Here is a 21,577-nt window from a genome sequence, read left to right on the forward strand (position 1 = left end):
GGCCACCACGCAGAGCAGACTTTCGCCCACCACCCCCAGCGAATTTCCCACCCAGCCACCCATCCGCCCCCAAAAAATCACAAAAACAACAGCGCACAAAGTTGTCGTAGGGCCAAAAGCTTTTGCTGCCTGCGCAGACTCCGCAGGCGTGGTGGATTTTTCAAAAAAAGCTCCAAGTGGTGAATTCGATTTAAACGCTCATTTGGCGCCCAATCTAGCGGAAATGGAGGCCCCAGGGAAAATGAGCCGCAAAATAAGAAAGCGGATGCCGCCACCGCATTAGGTTACTCACAATGTGTGAGAACTCAACCGGATGTGCTGACTAAGAGGTCGGGGGACAGAGTTCGCCGCAGGAAACTTGTTTGCCTTTGAACCGAGTGTTTACTTGTTGGACCGAAATTTGTCTTGTGGCAATCAAATGTATTCACAAATGTACAGTCAACAGTTCAACAGGCATTTTAAGGAATTAAGAGCATTATTTATTATACATAGCTCTCTAGGAAAAATACTTTATTATTAAAAACAAAAATACACTTCTGAGTTATAATCTAATTAATTGATTTAACCTCTGGTTTTATTTTTCTTACAAGTTTGGAATTGTAAATTAGAAATTGAATACAAATTTTAATGATATTGTGTTATATAATGATATTAAAAACGATTTTTATACTTGGGTGCCGACCACCAAATAATTAAAAAAAAAAATTTCCAAAGTAATGGGGCTAGTAGGTCATTTCCTTAACTTCATCAGTTGCCAGCTAGCTTCTATAACCAGAATTCATTTGCCTTACTGGTTTCTGTACGTTTTTAGCAAAATAAAAAAGTGTTTTTTGGTACTTTTCGAGTTTAAATATTAATTTTGATAACGATGTTGCCCAAAAGTCCACGCATTCGTCAGGGAAAACAAACTGGCTTGTCGTCAATCCCTCAGAAAGGATCGCCCAGAGCGCTCTATTCCAAGTCACTTATTTCATTACAGGCGAAGAAACGCCACATTTTGGGGCAGCGAAACTTGAAGAAGGAGAATGTGTGAGTTTAAGGATCAGATTTCCAATAATATTAAGATATATATTTTGTGTTTAATCCCCCATTAGCTTTGCAGACCAGCAGAACAACAAAAAGCTGCTGAACAAAATACCCAAGGCAGTGCTACTGACACCCTCCTCTTCGGACAACTCCTTGACCACCACGGTTTCCAGCAATGGCCAACCCAGCTACACTGTTATGCCAAAGACCAGTCTGCTCCGGGAGCCCTCCTCCTTGACCCCGTACTTGACCCTCAAGCGTCAGCAGACATCGACTTTAATTAACTTCCGAGTGCGCAAATCGCTTTCCCAAATGGACTTCAAAGAGGCTCGTCGCACTGGAAGCTATCAGCTAATGACCCATGTGCCCTCGCCCACGAAATCTGTCCAGAAGTTGGCGCAGGCAGAAGCTGGAGCCTCGGGATTGGAGGGAAAGATGAGCCAGTTGGTGCTGCAGGACAATGCTCTAATTGAAGGACAGATGAGCTTTGTCGTTGGTCCAGATCAGGATGCCCGGGTGGCCAGCTTAAGGATCTTCAACACCATCATGCTGCACGCTTGGCGCAGGAGACGTGAGGAGGTTCGTCAACTCAGCGATCAGGTGGAGGACTATAAGAAGAGTGTGGGTATCCATAAAAAATATTATTTAAATACTGGTTGTTCCCTTGTTATTATATTCTAACATTTTACCCATAGTTCGTCAAGAATCGCAATCAATTGCATGTCTATAACTCGCTATTTTCGGTGGAGAAGCGTCGCAATGAAACCTTGAATGATCAGCTCAGGCAATCCTATCGTGACAATGCCCAGACAAAACTCTCCTATGAAGAACTAAGTCTTATGATGGTTCAGGTTAGAACAGAGAAGGAGAAACTGGCCGAGGAGTTGGCCATCAAAGACCAGGATATCGGGAACCTGGAGGAAATGCAACAGTCCCTCAAATCGGAACTATTCCAGGTGAATAGCCAGCAGCGGGAGCAGCTAGAGCAGTTGACCCGTCTGCAACGCGATTATCAGGAGAGTCAGTCTGCACAGGATGAACTGGTTCGCCAGCTGGATCTTCTCCAAATCGATCTGGCCCTCAAGCGGGATTTCATCGATCAGCTGCGCGAGAGTATGGCCAAACTGGAGGATCTTAAGCGGGGATCCGAAAAGCAGTACAGGTAAGGGTGCTGGAATCCAGGGAATACATAGCACCTTTTTAATATTTTAATATTTATCATTTAGCATGTTGCTCGACCGAACCTTAAAAATGGAGCGTTCCATCGAGGAAAAAGAGGAGCAACTGGTGACCCTCCAGAATTGCTTGGCCGCCACCTTGGGTCAGAGGATCCGCCAATGCTTCGCCCAGAGTCAGGCCTACCAGCATGCCACCTATCGCATGCTGCACTTTGTGGCGCACTATATGCTACCTGGTACTCCGCCCCCAACACCTTCGTTTCCAGGAGCGGTAAACAGACTCAAGGGATTCTTTTCACGGGGCTCAGAAAATGATCTTGAGGAGGACGTTAGTTCTGACAATATCGAGAAGGTCGTTAAAGATAAAGGCCAAGAACAAGAAAATCACATTTAATAGTTTCTTGAAGTTCTTAGCTTCTTTATTTGTTTTGTGATTGCTACTTTTTGTTGTTTATATTTTCAATATTTTTCCATATGGTTGATATTGCTCATTAAATCTTTGTTGGTAGTTTTATGAAATAAATACGAATAGCAAAAGGTTGTAGGTATTTAAAATACAGTATTAATCCAATGTTATTCCTAATCGAAAACGGACAGAAATTTATTTTTACAAAATTATGCCGTTCGAATAATTTTTTTTTAAATGTAAGTTAATTTAACTTCAATCAAATACAATGCATTAAAATTAGGTATACGAGAAGTGGAGCCTCACATTGGCCCGATTTATGCCGTAAGCCATCCAATTGCTGTTAAATACATAATCGCCCTCAGGAAATGGTAATAATGAGCTAAATCGTTGTTTAAGAAATTGAGCGGGCAGCTTATCCACAATAACATCATGCTATAAGTCAAATAGGAAATGTTAAATACAAACAAAATAGTAAAAAAAACGTACATCATAGGGACATGGGTGGTTGATATTTGAATACTCTTTGATCACGCCGTACAGAAATGAAATCCAGGGACTTCCGTTGTCGGCTACCATTTTGCAGCCATCAAAAGTAATATTATGGTTAATCGGAAAAAGACCATTTGAGCGCTTATGAAATGCGACATTCATCTAAAAGTAATACTACATAAATTCAAAGATTTCTGCAAAAAAAAATGTCCTTATATCGTACCGAAAATTGATGAACTGGTACCTTAAAGAGCCGAACCTTGAGAGACAAGTATTTATACGTGCGATTCGCAGCTTTAAGATAGCAGTATTCAAAGTCGCTAAATTCCTTATCCAGGGTGGTACATTTAACATTGGTAAATTCCATACGATGATTTGCAACCTTTAAAAGATTACTATTGGACATAAAAGAAAACTGCCTTATTAAAAACTTACCGAATGCACACATATTAAAAATATGATATTCAACAGCACAGGATATTGTAAGTTCATTTTGGCTTCTGGATCTGTTTTTAACAACCACTTAAATCGAAGTTATAGGTAGGACTGAAAAGTTGTCAAAAAACCATGTCCATTAAATTCCCATTATTTTATAGTTCATTGCACAATATATGGTTTTCCTGTTTTTTAACTTACAATTGAAATGCAATTAAATTTAATTTTACCTCATTATAGGCCGTTAACAGAAAATAAAATTAAAAAGCAGCCAAATAATTCTCTCTATATACTGCTAAAACGATTAATTTATTCATATATAAAAAACCTTATTTTCTACAAAAACACACATATTACATTTTTCTTAGGACTAGGTATTACAACACTAAAACAATCAATTAGACGACGACCAGGTCGATAAGGTTTAAGTCTACATCATTATCATCTTCATCTTACTGCCTCCTCTGTTTTTTGCTATGTTTGTAATGGGTTCGTTTTTTTAATAAGGTATTACGTTGATATGGATAGGTTTGATATCTGTAGATCTTCCGAGTTAAGCCGCAGTATCTGCTGATCCTCTGAGTTTATGTGCACCAATTGGCCACTATCGAAACTGAGCAAATTACTGATCGTGGGACCATTATCCGCTTGGTTGCCGGCGGTGTTATTATTATTGTTGGCATTGCCGTTGTTGGGATTGTTGTTGCTGGTGGCATTATTGTCGTACTGATTCATGGGCGGGGCATGTTGCTGCTGCAGTTGCTGCTGCTGATGGAGCGTGTGCTGGTTGTGCTGAAATTTTATAAATTTGTTTTTCTTTTAATGGTAAGATTAATTTTAATTGATTAATCAATTTTAAAATCAAGAGGTCTATTGCTTTGCACTGTAAAAAAACCATGGAATACTTCAACTATATTTGATCTTGATTAAATTGAACTTAATATATTATTTTAAATTCCAAGATTTTTGACACAAATATTTTTAAATTTTTGATTTCCTATATATATAAAATAAAATATTTCCTTGATCCTGACCATTTATTTTTCTAAAAATCTTTAATTTTATTATACTCACCAGATGATTTGTGGTCAGGTTCCACTGAAGATTGCTGCCGTTCCCAGGACCTCCGCCGGATGTCAGCAGGTTGTGCATGGTGAAGGGATTGTTGAGATTACTGAGATTGTTGCTGTTGCCGTTGGCAGGTGTTGCTCCTGTCGCAGTTGCTGCTGCTGCTGCAACAGCTGCCGCCGTGAACTTGCTTTCCCAGTTGTTGCCACCGGGATTACCGAATGGATTGGCATGGAACTGCAAGGCCTGTTGCTGTTGCTGCTGCTGTTGATGTTGCTGCTGTTGCTGCTGGTGTTGCTGCTGTTGTTGCTGCTGCTGTTGCTGGTGTTGCTGTTGCTGTTGAGCAAGGACCTGCTGGGCAAACGGATTGTAGTTGTTACCCAGGTCTGTAGCCCCATATTGCTGCTGCTGCTGTTGCTGTTGCTGCTGCGGGTGGTTGGGCGACATCAGTTGCTGCTGGCCATTGGTGGGCGTGACCGCGGAGGCCATGTTGTAGGGCGAGGGGGTGCTGTTGTGGTTGTAGTTGCTCGACGGGGACAGCGGCTGGGGCGAGGGGGTGAGCTCGGGAGGTGCTCGATAAGCCAGGCCAAAGGGCTGTGGTGAGGTATCTACAGAATGATTGAACCAGTTTTTATTTTATTTCTGAATTTTAACTAATAAATAAAAAATAGGAGTTGGAATTCTCAGCAGAGTAAACTTACCTCTTGGTTCCGTTTTAATGGGCGGTATTATTTGTGCATTCCAGCAGTTCATGTTAGTTTGTCCTAAAAAGCAAGCATTGAAATAAAATTAAAATAATAAAGAACAATAACTCATATCAAACATGAAAGTAAACAATAAACAATGCTCAATGAAACAAATTAGTTGAAAACAAATTAAGCCTTTGGATTAGCAAACAAAAAACCAGAAAATGCAGCACACTAATAAAGCTTTAACTTAAGGTATTAGGGTAAAAATTAATAAACGGTGAAAAATAAAAACATCCCTAAAATAATTAGAAGTCAAGACCGAAAAAAGGATTATCTTCATTATACGTCAGATTTTATGCGAAATTGTTTTCTTAAAATTTTTGATAAAATCATAATTTTGGTTAGATTTCTAAGCCAAAAGTTAGTGCGGCGTAAAATTAAAAAAAAAATAACTTAGCTGTAAATTAAATTAATTAAAAATTAATAGGCCATGCAACATCATTATAACAATACAAAAATGTATAAGCCCAAAGAAACTTTCTGGTAACAACTTACTCCGAACTGTAAAAACTTGTTTGAAGTAAGGAAATCTAGAGCAAAACTTACTTCAACCTATAAACAGTTCCGCTTGAATAAAACATGTCTCATTTGATTATTTTCTTTTTAACTTGTTTTTTTTCTGTTTTATTAAGCTACTATATTTTATACAAAATATTTTTACCAAACTTGTAATTTTTCAATATATAAAAAATATCAAATATTCTTCGCATTTAAACGAGTAGAAAAGCGACAAAAACTCCATATTGATTTCAAATCAATCTCTCACCCTTGACTATAATTTCGACTATATAGATGTAAATCAATATATAAATATAGTAGGGACCTTCTGCCCCACACAATAGTATTCTCTTGGTGTTTATTTTTTTGGTGATTGTGTGCATTGAGTGAGTGCTATCTAATAGTTGCTAAGAGTCTATTCGATTAATACATCATCAGAGGCGATGAATAGTTAAGTTAAGTCTTTGGTATACCGAAAAAAGATCAAATACATAAAGATATTTGACTAGGTAGGTAGGATTCTCAGTTAGATGGCTGGCATCTCAAAAACAAAGTATGCACCCCAGTTGATCCAAACTCACAGGGGGCGAAGAGTAGACTCAAAGCCAAGAGAGACACAACAGAGGATAGGATATAGAAGACCGACACCAGTTTATGGGAAATCTAATCTCAACAGTGAACTTACTGCCATCCTGGTGGTCGTTCTGCAACTGCTGTTTCTGCTGCTGCTGGAGCAGCAGGTGCATGGGATCACCGCCAGTCTTCTGACGTTTCCGCCTCAAGTGCGCTGGATCTATAAGACAAAATATACACACCGTGTTGTAGGCACATACAAAATGGGGTTTCGGTTTCAATTTTAAACAATACATTCGATTCCATTTGGGGGGAAATCTTACTCTACTCTGAAAATTGAGTGATTTCACTTATAAATACAATAGTTAGGTTGGCCCTTCAAATGGGCCACCACCTGGACAATAACAAATTGGTTTTGACCCCATTGTTTTGGGGTCTTTTTTCCTGGTATCGCTTACAAAATATTCAGGGATACTTTTAGCACAATTATCAAATATAAAACAAATACAAATTCTTGAAGGTTCTGAAAAGGAATTTCTCTTCAGATGCCCTCACACAAGTGGACAATTTGTGGCGCCAGAGATGATGGAAATGGATTCCGGGAAAATACAATTTCCCCTCTGGCTTGAGGCCAACTTTCTTCGTTTTTTTTTAATGGGTATCGTTGGAGGGTTTTGTTCCTTCGGTTCGTTTGCCTATAAACAATCTATTCAACAAATTTAGAGGCCATTGGCCGCCGCCAAGCGCCTGGCCACCTCATCGGGCGTCAGGATCTCTCCTGCATCCACGGGAGCATAGTAGGCGGAGGTCTCATCGAATTCACTGGCCGCCGCAATGGGCGGAATACTCGTGTACAAGGCAAAGTGCTCGGCCTCGGTTAGATCCAGATTGGGATCCAGTTGTACATTAAAGTGCCCCTCGATGGAGCTGACCAAATTGTGCAGACTCTGGCGATCGGCAATGGCCACCAGTTCCATGCCGCCCTCGCTTATCGGTATATCGGCCAGCTGCAAAGCGGATGCAGTGCGTCTATCCAATCCACCCATCGAAATCGTACTCGACTGGGAGTAGCCCTCGTTTCTATGATGCTGGGGCAAACTATTGGCACTGTCACCCTTCAGGGGTATGTGCACCACATCGGCATTCAGATAGCCTGGTCTCTTGCCGGAAACACTGCTTACACTCCTGCCCACTGGTTTGGTCAGCTTGGAACCCGGTCTCTTGGCCTTCACAGGACTGGATTTGGCTGGTGGTGGACTAGAGATGAACGGAGCCGCTGATTTCGAGGAGCGCAGGGATGCCCTCATGGGATCCTGCATGTTAAAGTGTCCTATGCTGGGCTCCCGGCTAGTAGCCTTGGAATCCAGCAAAGAGGAGTTCTCCTGTCCCTGGGCCAAGTCCGGTTTGCTCTTGCGACGCGAGAAGAGTTTCGAGAAGAATCCCGGTTTCTTCTGCCGCGGTAGGGTGTTAAAGTTCGGATTCTTCGGAGCTGGAGGGAGTCTTTTGTTAAGCGGAGATTCAGCTGTGGCTGGCCTGGCCGGAACCGTATTGGCCTCGCTGGAACGGTTCTCCACATTGTTATCCTGTTTCCGAATCCTTTTTGGGGGCAAGGGCGGCAGCTTCTCCTCTTCCGGCGGAAATGGTACCGTCAAAATGGCCGGCGGCGCTGGAGGAACTGGTCGCAGTGGAGTCTCTGGCTTGGTTGCCTGTGAGTTCACCTCTACGGGATCATAATGCTGATGGGCATCCTCGGGAGCGCATTGCGACATGGGCGGCGTGGGTGGCATAATATCCTCCATGGGTATGAGTACGGGATTCTTAAAGGCAATCTGCAGGCTGGTGTAGGTGGCTGCATCATCAAAACTATCCTCCACCTGGAGCGGAGCACGTCCCGCCATTCCAGCCAACATCTCATTTTGTATGGTATTATTGTATGTATCGCGTTGGACCTTAAAATCGGTGTAAATCTCATCCAGTTCGGCCACTGTCTCGAGTAGTTCATCCAGGGTCTTATCCGACCTGGTAATCTCCAGGGCCGAGTCCAAAGCATCTGCATCCCCAGTGGGACTCGGCTCATGGCCTTGCTGCTCAATCTCGCTGGACTTCATCCATTCGGTGATCTTATCGTTGGCCGACAAGGGACGTGGTTCCAACTGCTGACCGAGTTCCAATTGCTCCAGCTCCCGTACCTTCTCATCAATAATGGTATCAATCTCCTTTTCCTGCTCGGAACGCAGGCGATGTGCCTCGGCTTCGGCCTGAGCATCCGCCGTCTCCATATCCTCGGGCAAATTATCCGAAATGTGATCTGGTAAATTTTCGGGGGTCTGATCCAAAGATTGCTGTTCTGGTAGTTCCTGTTGCAGGGTTTGCTCATGCTGCATAGGTTCCTCCAGCTGAAAAGATTGCTCCTCCTGTTCCTGTACCTGCTGCACATATTGCTCCTGCTGTACAGATTGCTCTTGTGAATATTGCTCTTCCTCAGAGGATGGTTCCTCTGGTTGAGATTCCTCTTGATTAAAGTCTAAATCCAAATTTAGCCTAGGTTGCACCTCTATTTTCGGTGTATCCAAATCTATGACCTCAATGGTTGGTGCCTGCACTTCCCGCTTGGCATCCAACCTGAGGATCTGCTGAAAGAGATCTTCGTCGGGCTTCCGCTTGAGGTGCCGATGAAGATTCCAGAACGTATGTTTACCTGAGTCCATTGGCACGTACTCGAAGGGCAGCGACTCGCTGGTGACTCCATCCGAGGGACGTCGCAGTTGGATAAAGACCTAATAGAACAGAAAATTATTACATATTATTTAATATATCATTTATCCCTCACCTTGGCGGGCTCTGTGATGTCCAGGGTGTGATAGCGCGGCGTCTTAAAGGTAATGGCAGTCTGTTTGTGGACATCGGTGTGCTGAAAGTCACCGAAGGCCTCCCAAACGCTCTGCCCATTCTTCTCCTCGAAGAAGCGCACGGAGATGTCCTCCTTGGCCACCTTCTCGCAGAGCAGGATGATCTGGGTGTTCCCGAGGACGGTGGCCGAGCAGCTGCACAGCCGGCAGATGACCAGGTCGGACATAGCCTTCTTGTCGAAGATGGGCTCCGAAACAACCGGCGGCAATGGCGAGGTGAATCGACCCTTTTGCTCACTCTCCATAAATACTTGAAAGCACAATCGCACCGAGTTCAAATCGATACTCGAGGGCTGGAAACGGTGCGAGAAGCCAGCTAAGGTAGGATACATATGTGGTTTATCTTCAGTTTTCTCAAAATGTAGTATTTGTACTTACTCTTAAATGGATCCACACGGATCTCCTCGCGCGCCTTGAGCGCCGCCTCAATATCCTTCTTCTTGACACACTGAATGCCCAGATTACTGAAAACGGCTCGCATTGTCTCACTATTAATCTCCAGGGTACAGACGCCCTTCTTGCAGCCCTCCTTGCCCACCAGATTGTGGGGATGAGGACTGAAATAAAAAGGAACATATTAACTTAATAAGAATACAGTTGAAAAACAATTATAATATGATAATCATCATAGATGGTAACTATTTTATTCCTCTTTTTTATCTTTCTAAAATTGTATTAAGACTAAAAAAAAGGTGAATCAAAAATAATATTTAACTAAAGCAAATAAGAAAAATATAATTTTTTAATATATAAAAAATATATTAATTTTATTAGTATTAAAGAGAAAAATATATATTCGGAATATTAAACATTGAATATATGTATATGAATCGGCTGCGTATAAACAATAAATCAGCGCTTACACAGAGAAATATTCAAGAACATCGATCTTGAATTGAGAACATACGTTCTTAATAATTTTGTCAGTACGTTTCGGTATTAATGTTCTCAATATTAGAACAATATGGTGAGAAGATATAAGTTAAATTGAGTTTATTTAACAACTTTTTGATAGGTATAAACTATTGACTGAACTAATAATTTAGTTATTAAGATATACAATCTAAATACCGCCAATTCAAGCACAATAAAAAAATGTTGAGCTTCAAAAATGTTGTTCTTTCTTAAAGAACATTTTCAACTCAGATGAGAACGTCAGAAATGTTTCTGTATAGGCAATAACAGGAAAGCTTCAGTATTGCCGTATATTCTTATTGATGTCACCGAATTTGATACTACTTTTTTAATTTTGTTTTAAATATTTAATATTATTTTTAATATTAAGCTAGACACCCGACTCACCGATATGGCGTATCCTTGGTAACACAGGAGACGACAACCACGGCGCGTCCCTTGTAGCCCACAATCTCGATGGTCGGATAGGTCTTGTTCTCCGGCGTGGAGTTCACGCCAGGAATGGAACCGGCGGAGCGACCCTCGCACTCGTAGCGGAACCTGAGGGCCTTTCCCGCCGGCTGCTCGGTGATCTTGACATATGGTTTCTTCCGCACATTCTTCGTAGACTGTGGCAATTGCTGCTGTTGTTGAGGCTGCTGGGCGGGCAGGCCGTTGTAGTTGAGGCTTTGTTGGCCATCAGCCGCTGGACCCGGCCCAGAAGCCGCTACGTTGTTCTGGTTGGGAAACATTGCGTGGCCGAAATTAACTGAAAGGCGAAGGAAAACATTAAGTAAGGATTTAAAAATGAATAGTTTAAAAAATATTTAATTTATTTCTTAGAGGAAGACACGTCTTTCTTAGAACATCTCAGTGCTTAAAACGTTTCAACCTTTTTATAAAAACTAACTTAAAATCAAAACCTTTACTTTATTTTGAGGGAAAAACATATTCTTTAAAACAAAAAAAAATCGAGTGCTACGATATGATCCCATATTTTTTTATAGGTACAGTGTGTACTATTTTTCTTAGAATTTTTGAAGACAACATTTTGCAATTTGTTCTGTGAAGAATTGCATATGCTCTTGTGTTGAGATAATGTACTGAAATAGACTCGTCTGTTACATTTTCTGCACCTCTTTCTGATTTAAAGTTATGGCCAATAGCAAACGAGGAACAATTCCTTGGCAAGCAAATCGAAGGCCCCCAGACAACGCCAGACGATGACGATGCTGATCGAAAATAAAGCCTCAGACTCGTGCAGTGATCTGCTATATAAGTAAGACTCTCCTGACCACTGGCTATGACGAACCGGACCGTAAAGCGTCTAGCAGAAAACTGAAAAAGGTGGCCAACTCTCCGCGCAGACCGATCGCAATCTATTAGGCCCCCCAATTCTTGGTGGGTGGGCGTTTTTGTGTATGACGACGGACAGAATTAATAGCGCTATTTAGGGGTCATTAGGCAAAATGTGTATATTTTCATAATATTCCTCGCGATCTAATGCAGCTGCAGTGGGTGCGTTTCTGTTGTGTTTTCCTTTTTGGCCGGGTCTGGGTTCGGGTCCGGCCCCGGTCTGGTCCGGTATAGTCCGGCTAAAGCTCCGGACGCCTTGTTTATAAATAGCATTTTGCGTAACGCGGCCACAAAGCGACAAAAACTCTGCCTCCCATGTATCAGGTGGTATATATAGGTGCCCCTTATATATAGATCGCCTCGCAGACTGGCCTCCCCGGAGATGGGAGAGCTTTGTATCTCGTTATTTTTTTTTGCGAGTTTTGAACAATCTAAACAAAACATTTTATCAATGATGGCGCGGCGAATTGTCAACGTTTCGTTCGCCTATCATTCAAAGACGTACCAAGATATAAGATATAGACTGAGACTTAGTAGCTATATGACCTCAGAGTTTATTCGCTGATCGTGTCTAGACATCGGTCTGCCGTGGGTAAAATACGTCAATGGCTGACCAAACTAATGCCCATGCATTGGTCCGATCAGAACCGATGTCATCGGTGGGGGTAAAAAGCAGAGGCCAGGAAACGTGTGCCAATTTCGTAGTTGTAAGATACAAGCAAGTTTAGGGAAGATTATATACGTCTCGAAAAAGTATACCTTACAAAAATAAAACCTTTGCCTAGTTGGTATTATAAGGTATATTCACAAAAACTAAGTTTACTTATGCGACTTTCCATGTCAACTATGTAACAGTTCAATAATTTAGATAATGTTTCATGTTCGTTGAGGTTTGTTTTTAAATAGTTAAGAAGGTACTTATGTGAGTTCCTAAGAGATTTATATATTTATATATTTAAATAATAGAAGCTTTTCCTTGAACTATAATATTTTCTCAGAATATGGTGTTTTACTCATCCTCTTGAATATAAATATTTATATTCATCAAGCTAAACAAAAGAAAACCATGTCTGATAACTGCCATTCTTTTTATCAATATCATACTTTTTGCTCTTGCGGTTACTGAACTTGTGACATTATCAATTTATTATTTATCAAAAAATATGTAATACCTATTGATAAATTTAGGTTTAAAGTGTTTTATTAATTATAGAAAATAAATGAACTCATTTTGGTTTTTGTTTAACATTTGTTTTAGCTTATCAAAATATTTGTGTATACAATACACATCTGTTTTTTCTATGAGAATTCGATTTCCCGATTAAAGTTTTCGCAGCTGCCAAACGCTTTTTGTGCGTCAACTAGAAATACATATTCCGATTATAAATCACGTCCAATATGACAATGTTCATAATTAAATGAAAGAAACAACAAATCTAAGGAAAGAGAAGTACGATAACCTTTAAAGCAAAAGAAATATAATAAATCAAAAGGCATTCCCACGTGCTGTCATTTTATCTCAGATAATTTACAAGTTTAACAAAAGTTTTCACTTGAGGTTCGAAAACCAATTCTTGAGACCAAAAACTGATCAACATTTTCGTGTTGCATATTCGGGAAGAATTACGTCATGAAACAATTTGAATTTGGCAAGTATGAAAAGCTAGTTGGAAAAAAGCCAACAAACGTATTACAAACGCAATTTGGTTCCTGTATATATTACACATACGTATTTATCTTTATAGAGAATCGAGCGATAAATCACCTTTCACTTATCACGGCCAAACTTTGACAGAAAATGGTTCACCACACAGATAAAAGTTAAAGATATTTGGATATTTAACAGGTTGAACTATTTAATCAATTATAATACTGACAAGACGAATAGAATTTGTATTCCAGTTATTATTACGATTATTTGATTTGTATTTTTCAATCACCACACACCGATCAGTTTTTTTTTAGTAGTTTTCGCTTTGGTCTTGAATCTTTATATATTTCGTGTCTATAGGTATTATCGAGAGAAATATTTCTCTAGTTGACGGAGCCGACGAAAACACACTCGGGAAACGTCTTGAGTACTCGCCAAATGTCTGAACACTGAACCGAGCAAAATGTTATTGTGAAAAAACACAGAACACTTTATGCACGCCTGCCCAGCAAAAAGTTTTGTCGTCGAGCTTTCTGCTATTTTTATTTTTCCTAATATTTTAAAAACGTATTTCATTTAAAATTTTGGCTTTAGGTACAATGTTCGTTCGTACGTATAGTTGTATCTTGTCATGTATTTATTGCATTTGCTTTCAAGGAATTTTCTCTTTCGTTGAGGCAATTGTCCCAGTTTTCACGAAAAATTTTAAAATGTATACGTATTTTTTCATTTCCTTTATTCGGTATCATGAAAATTGAAATGAAAACTTAATTTCCCATGTCAATAAACCTTTGCTGGCAATTGTGTAAACAAATTGAATTGATTAAGTTTGGACACGTGTTTTATTGATTTATGAGTAACTGAATCAATGAAAAAGTAATTTATTGTGTTATTGTCAAGTATACATAGGTATTTAATATTCATGTGTCTTTTGTTTGCAAAAGTTAAATTATGAAATACTCAAAATATATACAACATGCAAGCTAGTAACTTAAATCTTAAAAAAGATCCAGAACTATTTCGCAACTAAATTACAAATAATAAAAAAAAGGCAAAGTTTATTTAGGCTAAAAATGTTTCATTACAAGCATCGGTTATTGATTAAGTAAACCCAAATCAAATTAAAAATTTCTAAACAAAACTCCAAACTGTTTAGATTGCATTTTGCACTATACTATATATTGAACCCTGCAAAACTGAGTCACCTTTTATTGGGGAAAAAACCGAATCGGACAAAATGCGCCTAATCTAAGCCAAAGATGCAAAGGTATCTAAAAATTACCATAAAATGCATCAACAGAGGATTGTTTGTTTTTGCAGTGAATATAAACACATTATTCGAGTACATTTGTTTGCAACGAGTATATATGGTAGGCATATGGCTTTGGGCTATATTGGCATTTCCGTTTCAATATCCACGGCAAAAAACCACTCGCCTCTTGTCACCGATCAAACTGCCTTGAGTATTTGGCGCCAGTTCAGAAAGCTCGCTAATGAGTTTGCAAGAACCCAATTATAAGATCTATGTATGCTGAGCAGAGGATATATAGGATATGCGCCGCTGCCAAAATGAATGGATGCATTATATTCATACCGAGAGATTTTTAATAACAAAATATCTCAGTTTTGACTGGCCCACGAATTTCCACGAAACGCAATGAGTCACAAAACAAATTTCTTGCTACTCGTAGAGCTATGTATATAGATCGAAATATGTCAGGAATTTTGCTCGTGTGCCACCCACTGTTGGCAGAAATCATTCACTAACTACGTGACTTTCCCGTTGGGAATGTATAGAACTGAACGGGAATAGGTCAGTTACCCTGAGAGATACAATCTCCTTATTTGAGGATATCAAAACGCTGGAAATTCCCACAATTTCAATCGATTAACCAATTTAACATGTCATTCAGAAGTAGAAGAAAAACCCTGCGAACGAATTTAATTGTAATATCTACGATTATATCACACAGCTATGGTGTGATTATAACCATTTGCAGGTCACTAAATTTGCTACCGTTTATGCCCATCAGATAGAACCTGCAACGGTATCATCCAGACTGATAGTGACCAGGTGTCGAAAGCTTATAAATACCGAAAACCATACTCCAAGATAACCAACATTGAGATAAGAAATATAAAAATAGAAATAGAAAGAGGATGTGTTAATAGTTTAGAGGTGAATCAAGTTACTTTTAAAACTAATGCAAATATTATTCAAAATAATCTTAGATTTTATTTGCCCCAACTCTAGCGGAAATTCCGCTTGATAAATGGTTACCGGATAAAAAACCCGAAGAACACTAAAATAGTTTTTTGTTTTAAACCATAAAATTGATTCGTAAGAGAACATTCTCTCCCTTCGATGCTCTTCATCGCTTATCTGCCAGTTATGACTACTTTTAGCGAAAAATAAAAAGGTAAATAAACAAAATAAAATAAAAACATTTCGTTTCGATCATTAGATATGCTAATTTTATGCAATTTCCAATAGCTAAGACACGCAGAAAAAAGTTCTTTTGGCGCCAGCACCACAAATTAAGATTAAGATCAACATCAAAGTAGCAGAAGCAGCCAAAAATTCCTCAGAGAAACGGGTTCCGCATAAACCTCCAGACAGCCAAATGTTTTTTAACGATCGTTGGCGTCAAGCAATTTACAGCTCAAATAAAAATAAATAACCGATATGCTGACAAATCGATGGAACTAGTTCCCAAATTTATGGTGTACAGGAAGAAAATGTTCCTTTGGAATTTGTATTTATAGTATTTTTCCAAATGGTCACATAAATATATTTTTTAAGTTTATGTTTAATAATTGGACTATGTAAATATCTTTCAAAAAGTAGAATCGAAATTTCTTTAAAAAAATATTTTCAGTATTTTTAACAATCTGTTCTTGATTATTTTATCACAAATTTTTTAAATAAAAATTGTGTTGCATACACGCAATTAGCACTTTATATTTTTGGCATTATTGGACCCATGTGACTCCCAGCGAAAGCACGTATCGCATTCTCTCATCAGTCCAATAATACGCTTTCATATCATATGGATTAAATGATATTTCGCAGAAAAGGAATCCCTATTGATTGATGATTTGCATAGGGCCTTACCCAACGCCATATCGGATCAATCATGACTTGGTTTTAGCATACGGGGAAACTTCCACTAGATATACGGAATATCATCTATTGACTTGGCCTTAGATCTCTGTTAGCACACAAATCTCCACTCGAGCTTTGTATATCGCAGATGACTGGCTGAAAACTTGCGACTTTTGCGCTTTGTTTTTCTTTTACTCCCCGAGACTCTCGATATTATGAGTCAGCAGCCGGTTTGCATTTAACTTGGCTGCAGTTTTCGAAATTACACCGCATTAGCTAAAAGCCTTTTTTTCATAATTACCTGCGAGCTAAACCCAGGAACAGTAAACACTCATGACTAATTTTTTGTTTATTTATTTTTGAGCACAATCACAAAACACAATAACCGCTCTTTGTTATTAAAAAATTTAATTATTTAATCCATTTGCGCTAAGGCGAAAAAAGTATTTATCGAACCGTAGGAAAATTTAAATAATAGAAATAAAATAATGGAATTTTAGCGCGAACACGACCGAAGGCGCTTCGAGTCGATCTTAGAATGAAACAATTGGAAACCTCTCCGGCGTATTTGAGTGGCCGCGAAAAACTAAAAAAAAAATACAAAATAAATACAAATGCAAGTGGCAAAAGCTTTTCCCCGAGGCACCACCCCCTTCACCGCCCACGTGCTCGTAAGAAACTTTCATTTATGGCGACGTCGAAAAAGCCACTGCGACTGCGCTGCCATGTACACAGGTGTTTTGGTTATATTATTTAAGTTTATCGTTTGCATTCACCGTAGATTATTTAACACGCAGGTGGATAATTGCCACCCAAAACCACTTGCTGTTACACTGCGAAATTCATTGTCCTTAGAGGAGTAATCCTAACTAAACCTATTATAATAGACCCTACACATATCTTATATTTCTTCTTGTTTATATGGGTGATCTCAACATCTTTGTTAAGAATATTGGGTTCGATACTATAATATTATAATCATAAGCATACATAGGTTAATGGACAATTGATAAACATCGTTAGGTAAAAAAAAATAATGTTAGGTTAGGTCAATAAAGAGAAAGACAGAATGCGTCAAAGGCAATTTCATTCATCTCAAAAAATGTCCCTTTGTTTTGAGGATTTATTTCTTATTTTAAAATGTTATAAAGTCTGAAAACTAAACGGTTATACAAATTATGTAAGGTTAGGTCAACTAAAGATAAAGAATGCGTCAAAGGGCTGATATTGCAACATTTCATTCATCTTACAAAATATATTTTTGTTTTGCGTATTTATTTGTTATTTTAATATGTTATAAAGCCTGACAAGCTTAAAAAAATTGTATATCAAATAAAGTACATTCACTGACCAGTCTTTCCGCTTAGTAAAAAATAAGCATGTAAACTGTATTATCACATTTTAAAATGTGAATAATTCTTTAAAAATCTGAACACTATTAGCAGGAAATATTATTTCCGGTTGACTCTTACTTTCAACTCAAAATAAAGATAATTGTTTTCATCTTAAACTAAAAAGCCCTTTAACAAGTACATATAAAGGTTTACAACTAAAATAAAAGTGTCGTCAAGACCCTTCGCGACGATCCCAGCCATTAGGATTTTCCCCGCATTATTATTAAAATCGTACTATCAAAGTTCACATCAATAAATAAAGCTAGGCTCTATGGGGGACTCACCTGAGTCAAGGAGTGATCTGAAAACGTGCTCTATGCATTGATCACTGGGTTTGCTTTTAATATCAGGCACCTGAAATTTAACGCGAACCAATTAATACACTTTTTATTTGCATTTATTGTATTTCATTTGTATTGTGTTATACGGAAAATGGTGCCGTTATGTAGATTAGTTAAATGCAAAGCAAGCCAAATAAGCCATTTATTTATAGTAGAAAAAATGGTATTTTTAATGTTAGCGTTAACACACACACAGCCACAAACTGTAGGAGAAACCGGTTTACTTATTATTTATATATATATAAATAATGTTTTCTTCTCTTTCTTTCAGATTCTTTTTTTTTTTAATTTTTGCGCGCGCACAAAGCGAGTGCGATAATATCGATAATATTATGGGAGAACAGTTCGAACCGAAACTAATGAAAAGTTAAGAAATCAAAGACCGACGAAAGAGAGAGTGGGCAGAGCGAGGGAGAAAGAGAGAGAAACGTGACGTCGTTTTCTTCTAGGGAATTCCGGGCTTTATATGCTTATGCGATCATCGGTTAGCTTTTGTTTTTGTTTTTTCGATTTATAATTTTGGTAATTTGTTACCGCGCTCTTTCTCTCTTTTTTTTTTTTTGCTATTTTCGGTTTTCTTTTATTTTTGGTAATTCTTGCGATGTCTCTGGTTAAATGGTCGATGTGCCGTGTAATCTAATCGGCAAAACCTTCAATTTTAATCGAAATTATCAATACGTGCGTCGTGTTTTTCTGTCCGCTATAAAGGTAAGTCTCTTTTGTTGTGTCACTCGTAATACCAAAAAGCAAGTGAAACTTGCTTGGATCAATTGAATTTATGCGTTTTTATGCAGCTCTTTTACTTGTTCGTTTTATTTTTATCTACTGGTATTTCAACCTGCCTTCCAACTTCGAAAGAGCGTCGGAGAGCGGGAGCTTTAAGCACACCGAAAAAAGGTAAATAACGCTCGGAATATGGCAATTGAGATAAAACCCCGTAACACACACGCACAACCGATCTCGAAGCCCGCGAATTGAAGACTAAACCGAACCGAATAACTGCCCAACCAGAAGGAAAAGACGAGCGAGACGAAACTTTTTCAATACCGTAGACGACGATATTGAAAATACCGCAGAACTTGAAGATCGTAGAGCTTTCTTGGGAGCTGAGTGTCGTCACAAGCTCAGCGAAGATTTAAGTTCAGCTTGGGGAAGAGAAGAAGTCGTAGAGTCAGCTTGGCGGAGAATCTGCGATCAGCTGTTGAGTCACTGTATAATCGCTTGAAGTTTTCCAGCAACTGCAGCTCACTGATGTATATGAAGATCCCCAGTAATGCAAATTTCGAAGAAATGTCTACAGTTCCAATAATTAAAAAAAATAGAAAATATTAGATGCCCGTTACTCTATAAACCAATTTCAAAACATGTACTAATGTATGGAAATTATAAGGTCCTACTCTCACCCTCCTATAAGATGCGCCTCAGATTTAAAGTTTATTACTCATACGCACTGCTGCCCTTGATCAATTATATGCTATTATTGTTGTGTGAGATTCGGACTTAAGTTTTCCGACCAAAAAATCTTAGGATTATTTATATTGATCGAGATCAGAAAGTAGACAAAGTTGGGAAGGGAAAATCAATTTTTTGTAAAAATTCGAATTGGAATACATGTTGTATGAGTAATTTTTTAGCGAACTTTAAGACAAAATGGCAAGGCTTTGATCTCTAAAAATATTTGTTGTTTTCAAATACATTTTTGAACACTTTTATCTACCATGTAATGGAATGAGGACAACATTTCAGTTGTAATAAATATTAGTTGTAATACATAAAACTAAACAATATGTCAAACAAATTGTTTAATTATAATTTATATTCATTTAAATATTTATTTTATAAAAAAAAGTATTTATGAGATATTTTAAAAAATGTGTGTGTGTTTTCCCATTCCGATTCCCCAGCGATAATTTTTTTCCTGTGCGTTCGTTTTGTGACTCATCATTCACAAACGGCCGCCGGGGAAAGCTTTTGTAGCTTTTGTAGCGTTTATGAATGAAACTGCACGAAGCACATCTAATCTGTGTGTGTGACTCGTGCCCATCCATTTTCGACCCCACTTCCTCCCATTGGCTTAGTCGGCCTGAATCAGCGTACGATTCCTGGAAAAAGGATATTATCCTGCGCCGGCATTTGTTGTGGCATTAATTTTCACTCCGGCAGAGTCCCAATGTCGTGACTCACTTGCACTGTACGTAGCATTCCGGAGCAGCTTTCACTTTCCGGGGGACGAACTCTGACATTTAAGATGACAGTTTCCCGGAATTTGATAAAGTTGCTGAATCACTTCTACGGAAGTGGGGGTTAAAGTATGTTTCAATATGTTAATGTGTCATTATAAAAAAGGTCATACAGGGTAGATAAGGATTTTTAAAATATTGTCTGTTTTTTGTTAAATAGCTTAGGAAATATATTTGACAAAATATGACTAATGTTCATATGTTCATATACAAATTCCTTAGATAACAAAATCATCATTAAAGCTATGGTTGAATTAATTGATCAAATTTATTGAGGATGTCCGTTTCTACTTTAAAAACAACAATATATTTTAAACATTCTTTAATACATTCTTTGTTTATAAAAACAATTTAAGTTAAATAGTTACATGTTTATGAATATGTATCATTATTATGTTATTGTATATTAATACCTGAACCTTATAAAATATATATAATTCCAAAAAACTCCGCCAAAAATTCGATCTATAACAGTAGAATTTCCCGCCATTATCATACAACCTATGCGGTGACCATCGAAAACAGGTACGAAATCCATAATACAAGCCCTCAAATTAAATATTAATTCACATGAGCTAAGCTCAAATAAATAGAAATTATGTCAAATGTTAGTATTGAAATTTCACAACAATTGCCAGTCAAGAAACAGGAGTGGGTATTGTGGGACTAAGTCAACTCACAATGTCTTGATAGCACGAACGAGAAACAACAACCCGGTTAATGGAGTCCAGACATTGATCAAACAATGGTGGAAAAACTCTCACTCTCAAAAAAGCCGACAGCCAATTGCAAAGGGTTTTCCATGAAAATCACGCGATATTCGTCCAGTACCGCGTGGTAATTTTAATGGGGATGGATCCTGCCCCCCTTATAAGCTGACACGTGCTGGGGCAGTTGTTTTCATGTACCCCGGGTATACGACATTATTGATTTTTCCGGTTGTCGGGCTTTCGCCTTAAACTCTTTGAACTTCCTGTGACACGTGTCCTTGACAGCGGTAGGGCAACTAACCCTATAATATTAGGACCTCAATTCAATGTGAAGGTAAAAGCGGCACGTTATAAATTTTATTGGGAAAATATTTACCCCTGTAACTTTAACTATATCTATTCAAAATTGTTTTTATTTTCTAATTTTTTTAGAAAGACTACCTTTTCCACTTACCCCTTTTTTAGTTTTCTCCTGACCATGCCTCTGCTTCGATGACCTTGTACAAGTTTTGGTAGCCTGAACGTCTATCAAGCACATAATTATTTTAGCC

The 21,577-nt window shown here is 38.4% G+C and overlaps 3 protein-coding genes across 7 annotated transcripts; 1 reads left to right on the forward strand and 2 right to left on the reverse strand.

Annotated features, from left to right (window-relative positions):
• The first annotated feature begins 746 nt into the window (after window positions 1–746).
• Window positions 747–2,613, forward strand: LOC108009861 (ERC protein 2). The gene is made up of 4 exons (XM_017074566.4): window positions 747–1,029; window positions 1,095–1,647; window positions 1,722–2,188; window positions 2,253–2,613. The coding sequence occupies exons 1-4, from the start codon at window positions 869–871 to the stop codon at window positions 2,596–2,598; spliced, it is 1,527 nt and encodes a 508-aa protein (XP_016930055.3). The 5' UTR covers window positions 747–868; the 3' UTR covers window positions 2,599–2,613.
• Window positions 2,614–2,869: 256 nt separating this feature from the next.
• On the reverse strand, window positions 2,870–3,634 carry LOC108013429 (uncharacterized). The gene is made up of 4 exons (XM_070996613.1): window positions 3,538–3,634; window positions 3,326–3,484; window positions 3,100–3,264; window positions 2,870–3,045 (listed from the first exon to the last, which is right to left on the reverse strand). The coding sequence occupies exons 1-4, from the start codon at window positions 3,592–3,594 to the stop codon at window positions 2,890–2,892; spliced, it is 537 nt and encodes a 178-aa protein (XP_070852714.1). The 5' UTR covers window positions 3,595–3,634; the 3' UTR covers window positions 2,870–2,889.
• A 182-nt stretch (window positions 3,635–3,816) lies between these two features.
• dl (REL proto-oncogene, NF-kB subunit dorsal) lies at window positions 3,817–19,056 on the reverse strand. 5 transcript variants are annotated; one of them, XM_036815090.3, is made up of 10 exons: window positions 18,919–19,056; window positions 18,020–18,089; window positions 10,637–10,997; window positions 9,713–9,891; window positions 9,256–9,650; window positions 9,124–9,202; window positions 6,538–6,645; window positions 5,307–5,369; window positions 4,612–5,213; window positions 3,817–4,329 (listed from the first exon to the last, which is right to left on the reverse strand). In XM_036815090.3, exons 3-10 carry the CDS (start codon window positions 10,978–10,980, stop codon window positions 4,048–4,050), a joined length of 2,052 nt encoding a protein of 683 aa, XP_036670985.3. In that variant the 5' UTR covers window positions 10,981–10,997; window positions 18,020–18,089; window positions 18,919–19,056; the 3' UTR covers window positions 3,817–4,047. The 5 variants fall into 5 exon arrangements, with proteins under 5 accessions (XP_036670985.3, XP_016944801.3, XP_070852217.1 ...); XM_017089312.4 differs by lacking the exons at window positions 3,817–4,329; window positions 4,612–5,213; window positions 5,307–5,369 and having other exon boundaries at window positions 5,942–9,202; XM_070996116.1 differs by lacking the exons at window positions 3,817–4,329; window positions 4,612–5,213; window positions 5,307–5,369 and having other exon boundaries at window positions 5,942–9,202; window positions 18,915–19,041.
• Between the last annotated feature and the right edge of the window lie 2,521 nt (window positions 19,057–21,577).

Source organism: Drosophila suzukii, chromosome 2L (assembly GCF_043229965.1).
Source record: "Drosophila suzukii chromosome 2L, CBGP_Dsuzu_IsoJpt1.0, whole genome shotgun sequence".
Classification (NCBI taxonomy): domain Eukaryota; kingdom Metazoa; phylum Arthropoda; class Insecta; order Diptera; family Drosophilidae; genus Drosophila; species Drosophila suzukii.